Here is a 12,323-nt window from a genome sequence, read left to right on the forward strand (position 1 = left end):
TGTCTAGTGTATGATCAAGTTTTCATATGCAGCTCTCCAAAAGGACGATTGGGTTTTTCTTTTTAGATCGGGCTACTTTGGGTGGGCGCATGATGCAAAGATTCAGAGTCCATATAAATAAATTGTGTCCAGTAGGGTGCTAGTCAGGACCTCAGAAGTCACAGAGGCAGCAGAAACAAGGAAATGTCACCATGGGCATTAAGAGAAAGCCCTCGCCTCCAGGGACTGCTCTCTGCTGAACTGCAGCAGGGGAATGGGAAACTGGCCAGTTGACTCGAATCTGCAGCACTGGGCCCTGGGTGCCCTCCCCTTCTTCCCCCAGGAGGACCCAGCATTAGGTGAGAGTGCGGGTCACAGCTATTCTGATTACGGCAGTCACAGTGCTGAAGTGGGCAGGTCTTGCTTTCTTTTGGAGAGTCTCAAATGAGAAAGCTGACAGTCCAGAGCTGGAGAGAGAGACAGGGATGAGCTGAGCAGGGCTTGCTAGAACGGGGGAGGCTCTGGCTTTGGGAGAATGTCTTTTTGCAGCAAAAACAGAGGATCAGATGATGTCCATCTGCTTTTTGGCAGCAATGACACCTTCATCCTTTCTAAAGAAAAGACAAGTGGGCGCTTCTCTGTCAGACATTTTTGTCACATCATATGGGCTATGAACTGTCCACTCCCCTGACACTGACCTGACTGTTGAGAAAAGCCATCCTGACTGGTCAGAGAATTTACCTTCCAGCCACAAAATATGGGCTCTGTCATAGGGCATTTACTGAAGTTAGAAATGGCTTTTCCTCAGACTCCAATGAATGCTGTACCTAAGACTGCCTAAAAGGAATCTTGAGTTTTCCGAAGCCCCTGAAATTCCTACGGACTATTCGTAATGTAAGGAGATGTTAGACTGTTTCTAACTTGAATGATGTCAGAGTGAAGGGGACAGCATCTGTCTGGGGAAGAGACTTCCCCTCATACAGGTCAAGACTCCTCTAGCTGCCAGCATGGAGGATACTGGAGCTGTTGGAGGAGACCCAGGTAAACTGGACAGGGAAGGGATGGGAAGCAGAAAATCACCTCATGAAGAAATGTACTTGAAGGAAAATGTCATGACTCCCTGCCTCACTTCAGTCCACTAAGCCCCTTTGTAGGGGGGTGGGGGGGACAAGCAAAAAAGATCAAACTTTTTGTGTCAAGGAGAAGTGTATATTTTATTCTGCTTCTGAGTATGGGACTGGAGATGAAATGTTTACTGAATGAATCAGTGAGTATCAGTTAGAAGGGGTCTCAGAGGATATCTAGTTCAACCCATACCTGAATAATAATCTCTACATGTCAAGAGGTGGGCATATCTCTCCTGTGAAGATCTCCAGGGAGGGGGAATCTTCTCCCTTCCAAGGAAGGTCTAGTCTACCCTTCACAGAGAACAACAGAGACCTCGGAGGTCATCTCACCTGTGTAAGAAACCTTTTTATATTATCCCCGACAAAGAGTCCTCCAGCCTCTGCCCAAGATCTGCTTCCAAAGTAGACCTCTCCCCTTTTGGATAAGTCTTAACTGTTAGGAAATTCACCTTACGTATTGAACAGTTTTCATTATTTGTAAGCTTTTCCTTTCTACTCAGCCTAAATCTGTGTCTGTAATGAACCCATTGTTCCAAAGCCTCACACAACAGTCCAATCTTTCTTCCACATTGACAGCCATCTGTCTGAAGATAGCTATTATCTTCCTATAGGTCAAACCACCCTCCCTTTGTTCAGTGTGGCATGAACTCTGAGGCCCTCCTCCACACTCTGCCTAGCTTTTCAGTGTCCTTAAAATATGGCACCCGGCATTGAGTACAGTACTCCAGGCATGGACTGAGGAGGACACTGGACAGTGGGATTATATGCTTTTCAGTACAGCCTGAGATCATGGTAGTTCTTGGAGTTGCTATATCTCACTGTGGACACTGATTTGGTAATCCACTAAAATTTATTTTTTTCTCCAGAATAGGATTTTCATTTTCCCAACCAACGGTAGAAAAATAGCAAGAAATGAGGTAGGGATGTAAATTCGCACCCATTCTTCACTTGGACCTTCATTATTGTGGGTCTGAGACACCCTGGCCAGAATTTTGCAAGTTAACAGTCGTTCAGTAAATGATTGAAGTGTATTGAATTGAATAGAGCCAGGGCCGTGGTCTTAATGTTAAGCAGACTCCTACAGCCAAGGCGCTTTTGCTTGCAAAGTACTGGGTCTGTGCCTGATTTCAGGCTCCTCCATCTGCCCACAAAGACTGGCATAGGAAAGACTCAGAACAAAATAATGCCTCTGGTGCTGCCAATCTGGTACTATGCACTGAAACAAACACTATCTGCTCCTCTCAGGCAGGCTCTAATTTTGCAATACAATCAGTCCCTCTCCATAGGCAAAGCATTAAACCATTCATCCACACAAGAGCTAGATAACCTCTCCTGTTGTCAATGTGCCTATCCAGGGATTTTTAACGTAAAAGTCCCCATCAGGCAATAGTATCAACTCCCTAAGATGGTTGGGCCATCTTTTCTCGAGATTTTCAGCTGCCAAGTCTGCTCCAAATCATTCAAACCCCTTCCATCTTATACTAATAAGAACCTTTCCCATCCTTCCTGGACACAACGCCACAAGGACGACGGCTATGCCTGGCCTGGTTTATAATCTATGAGACCTTATATTTTTAGGCTTCTCATATATTTCCACATCCTTTCCAGGCATGTAGATAGATATATCTTAGGGGCCCTGTGTTTTTCAAGGGCATTGCTTCAGTCAAGGCAACGGCATGTTGTTTTTTTTTCCTCCCCCTTGCATCATTTAAGGCAGTCTTAGCAATGCTGCTCAGAACTTACATGTCAAAGGATTCATTTTGTTTACTCTTAATTCTGGATAATATCTAGGCGACACTGCCAGCCAGAGGAGAGGCAATATTACTAACACCTCAGGCTTATCTTGAATAGGCCAAAGTTTCAGCCTTCTACTCTTCACTTTAACTGTTTTGACTGTTATTCTTAAGTGAATAGAAGTCTAATTCTTCTCACTTCTCCCCCTCCCTCCCCGGCCCCCAGGAGTGATTGTTCATATATACTATAAGAATTAATATGTCTCAGCTCCTTAACCTGGGAGAGTCTGTGAACTCAGATGGGGGCAGGAAAAGACATTTTACTTTTCACTAACCTTTGGTTTCCTTTGTAATCCCATGTTTTATTTGAGGCATTTAAAAGTATTATAGACTTCATCAGACTGCCCAAGGGCCCCAGGACACACAGAAAAGGTTGAGAACTCCTGCCTAGCTTAACTTGGTACGAAGAAAATGCTGGTATTCATCCCTTCTCCACTGGATCAAGTAGTTGGTTAAAGTTAGTGGAGTGGATATTTTACACAATTTTAGAGAGGCACCTTTCCCTTAGTTACTTTCCCTGAACTAAAGGAAGGTATAAATGTTGGAAGACAGATTCTATAAAAAAGTTAGAGAGATGGGATTGAACCTAGGAGAGAAAAATACAAATTATTGCACAAACGATGATAACCTTTTAGTTCCATCTGTGCTTAAAGGCAGAAGAAGAAACAAGCTTAGACGTGTGTACCATGAAGACATCCGAAGTTAGAGATGGGGAAACACCATAAAGTGGGATCTCCAAATGGTCACTTATGATGAGCCACCTGAGATGGTTTAGCTGTACTATTATTGGAAGTGGGAGATGAACTAGCAGGCCTTGCAAGGTTTCCTCTTCTCCCTTTCATTTGAACAACATGGTGTCTCAAGGACAAAAGCTCTAGTTGAGGCATAACACATGTTAATCCATACTTTATAGAAAGTCTTTTCCAAAATTGAATGACAAACCACTCCAGCCCATGGATTCCCTACAAGCCAGCTACCTGCTCACTGCAACCAATCCAACATGGCGGTTCTATTTGGACATTTTCCACACTAGGTGGTCTATAATTTCTTTTGGCATCACAAGCCAGAGGATCAAGCATCTAGAACCCAGAATTGAGATAACAGCCTCTTGTCTTGTGATTTCATAAAATGCCTCTTTTCCAATGGCTCTGGGAAATCTCAGTGAATTGGCTTGAGACTGGCATGTCCAATCCTACCATCCTTAGGGAAGTTTTCACTCAAAACAATAAAATAGAGGATGTTGGCATTTGTTTGAAAGGGATAAGGGTCACTTCAAGAAAATCAGTCAGTAAGTCCTTGTGTTTCTGGGATCTTTTTTCCTTTGTGATCTGCTCAACAGTATTTGCTGTCATTTCTTGGGAGCCATGCTGACCTTCTGTCTGGCTGCTAGGCCTGGCTTGTCCATACTCTTTATTTTACATACATCAAACCATTCATATCATCTTGACAGCACATGAGTTCAAGAGGATAGATAAGGGGAATTTTTAAGGTATTCAACTATTCAGATGCTTCCTGTGCAGGAAATCAAATTCAAAAGGCACAAAATAAACCTGAAATACACATTACAAAAATCCTCAAGTTTTAGTTAAGAAAAATCGATAAACCGAGGCACAGAGAAGTCAAACAACTGGACTGAATCCTACAGGAAATCCCTTTATAAAGTGAATCCCTTCCCAGGTCCTCCTTCACCTGATTTCATCAAGGACTCATTTCCTCCCAAGTTATCTTTTCATATATTTGGACTAACCACTAAATGGCAAGAAAATGACCCAAAAAATGCTTTGTTTTCAGGACAAAGACTAGGATTGCTGATTTTTCAAGTTTCTTACTGTATGCTCTTTCAAAAAAAAAAAACCCTTTTTGTTTTGTTTTAACCCTGTTTGAAACATGGTTTAGAAAACCAAGTTTCAAAGAATGGTTCATTAAGACTCTTCTCCTGCCCCTCTCCAAGCTGATTTGGTATCTTAGCTGCCAAGTCCCTTCACTTTTCTGTGCCTCGGCTTTCACATTTGCAGCATAGGGACAACGGCACCTTTCTTACAGGATTGCTTTGGGTATTAATTAAAAAATTGTTAAATGCTTTGGGCCACTGGGAGATAGCTGCTAGTGTTGAATGCTTCCATGTTGCCCCACCCACCCTGTAATTCTCATTTACCTTCCTCTAGTGAGACAAGCATGTGTGTACTCAGGCAAGAGATGGAGAGAAGCAAGTCTGTAGACACCTGATGGAAGAAAGTGATGAGTAATGTAGCTGTCAGGGAAATGTGAGGCTCTGGCCAAGGTGTGACAGGCAGGTGCTTTCAGAAAGTGCTCAACCTGCAACAATTAATCAAGTTATCCTTGCTTTTAATCACATTGTTTTGGAAACCAATTAAAGCTACTCTTCAGCTGTCTTTCAGACCCCAGAGTCTGTTTTGCAGCCTTGATTGGAGTAGGCTTTTTCAGTCATTTCAGAATGAAAGGAAATGGTTTGGTCTAGTGACTCTAATGACCACTGGACAAAAGCCCTAGGATATTTGTTGGGAGTGCACTGGCAGCCAGGAATGGTGGGCATGGAAAACAGTCAGTCACCAGGGTGAAGTACCTAGGCATGAAACCACTAGTTCTCGTATTGAATGATAGGCATTTTTGTGCTGTTGCTTTTTTAATACATATCTAAATATCGTATGGTGTTTGCATGTAAATATTTGCATGTAAATATGTAACCTGCATTGGTAGGTACCGTTTTGTGGCATGCAGTTACTGGAATGTACAAAAGAAGTCTTGCTCATCTTTACAAAGAGTTGCAAACAGAATTACAAAACCCATATCCCAGCATGTAGGATTCTCAGAGCTGCAAGTTAACAAGAATCTTTATTTGGCTCACTTTAGGCCCTGCAGCAACCACTCAATATTAAAAAAGAGGAACAGAAAATTAAGATGTACAAAAGATGTAATATCCCTTTAGAAAGCAAATTGTCAGAAATGTATTTGTATTACTGATGCTCTCTCCTCCTATGTCCCCTCCCACCCTCTCCCCCAAAAAAGACCCTTGAACTAAACAAAACTGTGAGAAGGATGGTGTGTGTGTGTATGTGTGTGTGAGTGTGTAAGGAAAAAACTAAACTTCAATGGAACATGCTCTAATCTTTAGTTTATTTCTGGTTAAAAATATAGCAATCCAGTGCAGTGTCTTAAAGAAATCTGCTTCAAACAGAGCAGAAAAACAGCTAAGGAGAAGCAAAGCAGAGTGCAGAAGTCTGGGCCATACCCAACAATGCTATATGTGGAATCCTCTTTCAAAGAGATTTCCCCAATGTGGAACTGAGGTGTTTGTCTGTGGATCTGTCCACAGTCAATACAGACATATACATCCACGCACAGGCATGTCAAGGTGCTATCTCTAATGACTACTGATCAGAGAGGGACAGTCAGACATGGCGGTCTAGCCTGTGATTTGGGTCAGATCATGAAGCCACGCTGGCAGAGTAGATAGAAACAAACTGCATCTCCTGGTCTGACTGAAACAACACTCAGGTTGTATGTTTTTGCACTGTTGGTTTTTTTTTTGGGGGGGGGGATAAGGGGAGGGAGGTAGAGATTTTTTTTAATGAACTCAGGAATTTTTCTTTTAGCCACTGAGTTTTAAAATATGATCCTGTTATTGGGACCCGAACAGCTTCAGAACAGGGATAGTGCATCTTTAATGACTATGCGTATCTACCAGTGGGGAAATCAAGGCAGGCATTATTACAAAGATGGTAAAACCAATGAACTTAAGTGACATATATCGTAGAAAACAATACATCCTTAAGGGGCTGTCATTACCAATGATGGCGTACAAGGGACATATTGGAAGCCTGAATATACATCCTGCATACAAAGTGCAAAAATACCACATGCTCTGAGCCCAAGCATGATGTCGGAAACTGTCCATGGCAAGATGTACCAGACACATTGACTGCATTCATTCCTCTTCTGAATAACTGCCCTGGTTTCCCATCTAGACACTCCAATCTGGACCTGAATCCAACTCCTGGACCTCCAGTAGTATGGTTTCCCTTAGGAGCTGGTGTATGGGTGACAAGGAGGCAAGGGAAAACACTTGGGCTAGGGAATTTGATGCCAAATACAAAAATGAACCACTGGCCCAGATGTGTCTGTACACACCTGTGTTTGGTTAAAACCTAGGTTATGAGTTGGGGGTCAGGGATTTGGCCTTTTCAAAGAAAGCCAATGGGGCAGTGTTGGAAAATGGTAAGAGCAATTGATTTAGATGGGTAGAAAAGGGGAAGACATTTCTTCCAGTCTCCCCTTAACATAAGTATAGGCTCATTTAAAGACAATAAAAAGGGCTAGTTTCCCTACCCATTGGGAAAAGACAGCTCCTATTCCCTGCACTCTATAACCCATGAATGCTCGTCACCAGGAAGGATATCTTGGAACTGAGAGTGAAAAGAAAGTATGAACTACCTTTCTTTCCATCTCCCAACCCTGATGCTGGTGTCTTGAAGACAGCTGCTTCCTTCTCGCTTGACCCAGCTCAAAATGAGACGCTCCTCCGGGACTTTGCTCTTTGGCCGCCGCGACTTTCCTCTGCCCGCTAGCAGCAGCCTGTTCTCCTTGTCGTGATGGTGACAGTGATGACAAAGGTGATTTGATTTCCCAAGATCCCTTCTCTTCTCTTTCCGTGTCTAGCTGGGAGGGCTGGCGTGTCGGCCACCTTCTGCCATGTCACACAGCATAGTGTTATACAAGCAAAGAATTTTGGCTAAAATCCAAAAAACATTACCCAGAAAAAAAGGCAAACTGTGAGTGATACCCAATCATGTTGTTCTTCTGTGAAAAGACTTGGAAGTTGTTGGACAGTCAGAGTTATGCTCGTTCCCTTTTGTGTTTTGTTTTCCTCTCCTTTTCCCCATCTGTATGTAGAACTGTTATTTTTGCTAAGACAATCTCATTAGATGAAAAAGTTAATAAACAAAATGGCGACTCCAATGTTTAGCAAGATCACCATGACTACCAGAATAGGAGCTGAGCCCTGGAACAGAGAGAGAGAAGGAGAGGTGAATTTTATGGTCACAAGAAATGCAAAACTTTCTCTTTAGTGAATAAACCTTATTTCCCCATAAACCAAACTACTGGGAATTAAAAGGACAGAAGAATGAGAGACTGTCCACAGTTTAGGGATCAGTGGGATTAAATGTGCACATTTCACTAGAATACTAAGGACCAGAAAAACCAGGTGAAAGCAGAGGTTGCCAGCGTATACCACTCTCTATTTGGGACCATCAGTGGCTGATCTGCAAATGGGGTCATGGGCAATACCAACTACTTATGGCCTTGACAGAATGGAGCACGGATCCCTCAGGTTACCCCTTTGGAAGATAAAAGCAGGCCTTCTTAAGGATAAGTGATCAATGACTCAGGCAGTCACATGAGCCACCGTGGTGGACGTCCTTGTTGGTGGCCAATTCAGAATAGCCCATGTTGTCCACACGACCCCACCCCCTTGGAGTCCACTGCCCCACAACCCTGCTGGAGTAAAGAATCCTGCTTTTTTGAGAGCACACACACATAGGCTGCTTTCCCATATAAACCATTTTCCTATTCCGTTTTGTAGTCCTGGAAGCTAATTGCTGGCACTCCCCTCCCCCACTCCAGTTATTCAAAAGCCATCAATGAAGGGGGAAGGCCTAAGTTTGGATCCTATGTCAGACGCTTCCTAGCTATGTGACCCTAGCGAGCAAAACACCACCTCAGGCTGCCTCAGTTTCCTCCTCTGCCAAATGGGGATAATAATGGCACCTTCCTCATAGGGTTGCTGTGAGGACATGTAATAATAGAAGTTTGTGTTTGTACTGCACTTTAAGTAAAGTTTACAGATGTCTTTACAAGTATTAGCTAATTTGATCTTCACAATAATATTGGAGTTAGCTGCTGTTATCACCTCCATTTTATAGACAAGGAAATTAGGACAGCAGAAATGATATGCCCAGGGTCATACAGCTAGTAAATGTCTGAAGAAGGATTTGAACTTGGGTCTTCCTGACTCTGTGGCAGCTAGGATGTGCAGTGGATAGAGTGGCATGCCTGGAGTCAAGAAGGTGAGTCTTCCTGAGTTCACATCTGGCCTCAGACACTCACTAGCTGTGTGACCCTGGGCAAGTCACTTTACCCTGTTTGCCTCAGTTTCCTCATCTGTGAAATGAGCTGGAGAAGGAAATGGCAAACCCCTCCATTATCTTTGTCAAGAAAATGGGACCACAAAGAGTTGGACATGACTGAGAAATGACTGAACAACTGAATTCCCTAACTCCAGATCTAGGGAGTTATCAGTGAATCCACTGAGTTCAAATCTGGCCCCAGATACTTACTAGCTGTGTGACCCTGGGCAAGTCACTTTACCTCCATTTTCCTTGGTTTCCTCATCTGTAAATAGGGGTGATAATAGCACCTACCTCCCAGCATTACTGAGAGTCAAATGAGATCATATTTGTAGAGATTCACTATGTAAATGTTGGCTGTTATTGATGTTTTTTGCAAGTTAAAACTAAGCTATTAAGCTAAGGGGTCTTCTCTCTCTCACTCTCTCTCTGTGTCTCTTTCTCTGTCTCTGTCTGTCTGTCTCTCTTCTCTATCTCTGTCTCTCTCTCTCCTCTATCTCTGTCTCTCTGTCTCTCTGTCTCTCTCTCTCTCTCTTCTCTGTCTCTGTCTCTCCTCACTACTTGGCATTTTCTCCAGCTTCTTCCCTGGATCCTGGAATGCCGAATCCCTGCTCAGATCACCCAAACTCTCAGTGCCCCGACACAAGAGCATCTGGGCTCTGGGCTCTCTCTCCAACACTCCCCCACCCCTCCACACTCCCAGTCCTCTTTTTGTCCTGGTCCTCTCCAGCCCAGGGATTTCTAACAGCAGCTTCTCCTCAGCTACTGTTGCTGTTGTTGGGCAAAATTTGTCTGAAACCAATCAGCGTCCCCGCCGCACCTCAGTGGGACAGGAAATCTGCAGTGAGATTCCTTGGAAGCCGCATCAGCACCCACATGCCAGCCCCTCCAGCCAGCCCAGGCGGCGGAGTGGACCGCATTGGACAGGAGTGCTAACGACAGAGGGAATGGGGGAGGAGGAGGATATGGGGGGAGGAGGATGAGATGGGGGGAAGAACAGAGCCAGGATGCTCCGGCAAACTTCTGTGGCCCCTGCGTGAGGGCCCTGCCCCGGAAATGCAGGCCAGAGGTCTCCTCAGGAAACACGTCTGCCAGATCAGTAGGGGACTTAGGACCAAGGTGTCAGGTTAGCATTTCAAAGTCACTCTTGTCTGGAAGACACTGACCCCCATATCTCCTTGAATCAAAACAGGAGAGCTCAGTGTGTGTGAGGCTGCAGCAAAGGACAGACACACCCTGGGCTGCAGGCCTGGCTTCAGCTTCCAGGGATTGTGAAAATCCCGACTGTTCCTTCCAGCCCCTTCCCCAGCCCTGCAGAGAAAAATGGGTAAACCGAGGCACAGTTCCCTACTCAGCTGTTTCTACTTAGCTGATTTTTAATGTAACTGCTCTGTTTTAAACAGATTTCTTTACAAAATTACACTAGGTAAGTAGGTAGGTAGATATTTTAACCAGACACAAATGAAAGGTTAGCGTGTGCTCCAAGTTCAGCCTGGATTGGCGAGGCTGGGGCCTTGAGTTGGACAATAAAGGTCCTGGTCTCTTAATGAGGAAGGTTTTATATGTCGTTCTATCTCACCAGACCTGAAAAAGCCTTGGAATCTCCCAGACTGGCTCCAGCTCTCTTCTGCCTGGGGCCTGAGCCCTGATGAGGAATGTTCTAGGTATCGCTCTAGCCAGCCCAGACTGAAGGGTTCTAGAATCTCAAGACTGGCTCCAGCTGGATTCTTTCCTGAGCTCTGATGAAGAAGATTCTGGGTATCATCCCTGCACTGGAGGGTCTCAGATTCTCCCAGACTGGCTGCAGTTGTCCTCTGCCGGGGGCCCTGGGCATGGGCTCTGCGGCACAGGCCATGTAGCTGGGCAACATTTACCATCTGTCTCAGTCTCATCCCTCTGATCTGTTAAAGGAGCCTCCACACTGGCCCTATTAACGTTTCCTCTTCTGAGCTCACTGACTCAGTTCACTTGGGGCATGGGGGGTGGGGGGGGGGGAGCTGTCTCCCAAGCCTTGGAGCTTGTTGGAAAGGCTTACGTGGTCACATAGCAACAGGGTCAGGGGAGCCAACCACAGGGAAGGATTTCTCAGAACCTCTCCCAGCAGCCAGGTAGCTGCCCTGGATTGGTAACTGTGGCTCTGTCTGCTTGCGTTCCAGGACCGCATTTAAGAGACTGACTCCCCAGCCCTCCTTCCTCCCCTCCCCTCTGTTCCCCTCCCCAGTCTCCTGGGCTGAAACCAGACTCAGCAGCTCTGATCAGTGTGCCTCTGGTCATCTCCCTGCGCTTTTAAACCCCCTCTCTGAAGGTGGAAGCACATTGCTGGGTAGATTACAGCTGCTATGGGTTCTCTCTCACTCGGGAAGCTGACCTGCCCCAGCCCAAGGGAACAGGACCCTGACTGAGGAAAAGCAATCGTCCCTCTGCCCTCTCCTGGGGCCAGAAGGGGCCTCAGCAGCCATCGAAGGGAACCTGTTCACTGCAGGGGCCTGAGACCCAGGGAGACTGACATAGCTGACTCAGTCCAAGGGCTAGGAGACTGGGGGTGGGGGGGCACAAACAAGGTCGCGTTGTTCTAGGGGGTTAGGCCAGAGATAGCTATTGCACCGTGGCTTCTGGAGCCCAAGATCCCACAGAGGGAGGACTGAGGGCTGAGGCCTCCAGGTCACTTCTCTTTGGGCCATCCTTGGGTGCTCTGAGTCTGCAAGATGCTGTTCTGACTAACTGATGGGCATTTAGCTAATGGATGTCTGCTCCGGTGTACACAGACAGAGCCGTGTGGCCCCGGCAAGCCCCTTGACCCTCCTCCTCTTCAACTTAAGAAGAGCGCTTGCACACACCACCCCCCTTGCTAATCCCCTTTATGTCTGGCCTTCCTCTTTTAGCTAAGGCACACGAGGGCAGAAAGACTGTCTAGAGACAGTGGATGGAGTGCTGGGCCTGGAGTCCAGAAGACCCAACTTTAAATCAAGCGTCAGGCTGGGGTGACCTTGGACAAGTCACTTAACCTTTGTCTTCAGTTTCCCCATTTGTGACATGGTGGTGATGGCAGCACCCACCTCCCAGGGTTACGGTAAAGATTAAATAAGATGATATTTGTGAAGTGCCCAGCACACAGTAGGTGCTTAATAAACAAAGGAACAACAAAGGAAGGGAATTTGTGCCTCAGCAGGCTTATGGTTCCCTTCCTTCTCATATTTGTATCCCCAGTGCTCATATGGTGCCTTGTTTCTCTCCTTCTTGTATTTGTATCTCCAGTACTTAATGCAGTGCCTGGCATA

General features: G+C 45.5%; 1 protein-coding gene across 1 annotated transcript in view; it reads right to left on the reverse strand.

Annotated features, from left to right (window-relative positions):
* Positions 1–3,789: 3,789 nt before the first annotated feature.
* Positions 3,790–12,323, reverse strand: part of JPH3 (junctophilin 3) — a 198,321-nt gene continuing 189,787 nt past the window's right edge. Inside the window, exon 5 of the mRNA XM_069085594.1 lies at positions 3,790–7,919. Within this exon, the coding sequence (XP_068941695.1) occupies positions 7,839–7,919 (81 nt within the window). The 3' untranslated portion in view covers positions 3,790–7,838. The remainder of the gene's footprint in view (positions 7,920–12,323) is intronic.

The sequence above is a fragment of the Petaurus breviceps genome, unplaced genomic scaffold (assembly GCF_028583685.1).
Source record: "Petaurus breviceps papuanus isolate PSGF00001 unplaced genomic scaffold, PetGlider_PUasm1.0 176, whole genome shotgun sequence".
Classification (NCBI taxonomy): Eukaryota; Metazoa; Chordata; class Mammalia; order Diprotodontia; family Petauridae; genus Petaurus; species Petaurus breviceps.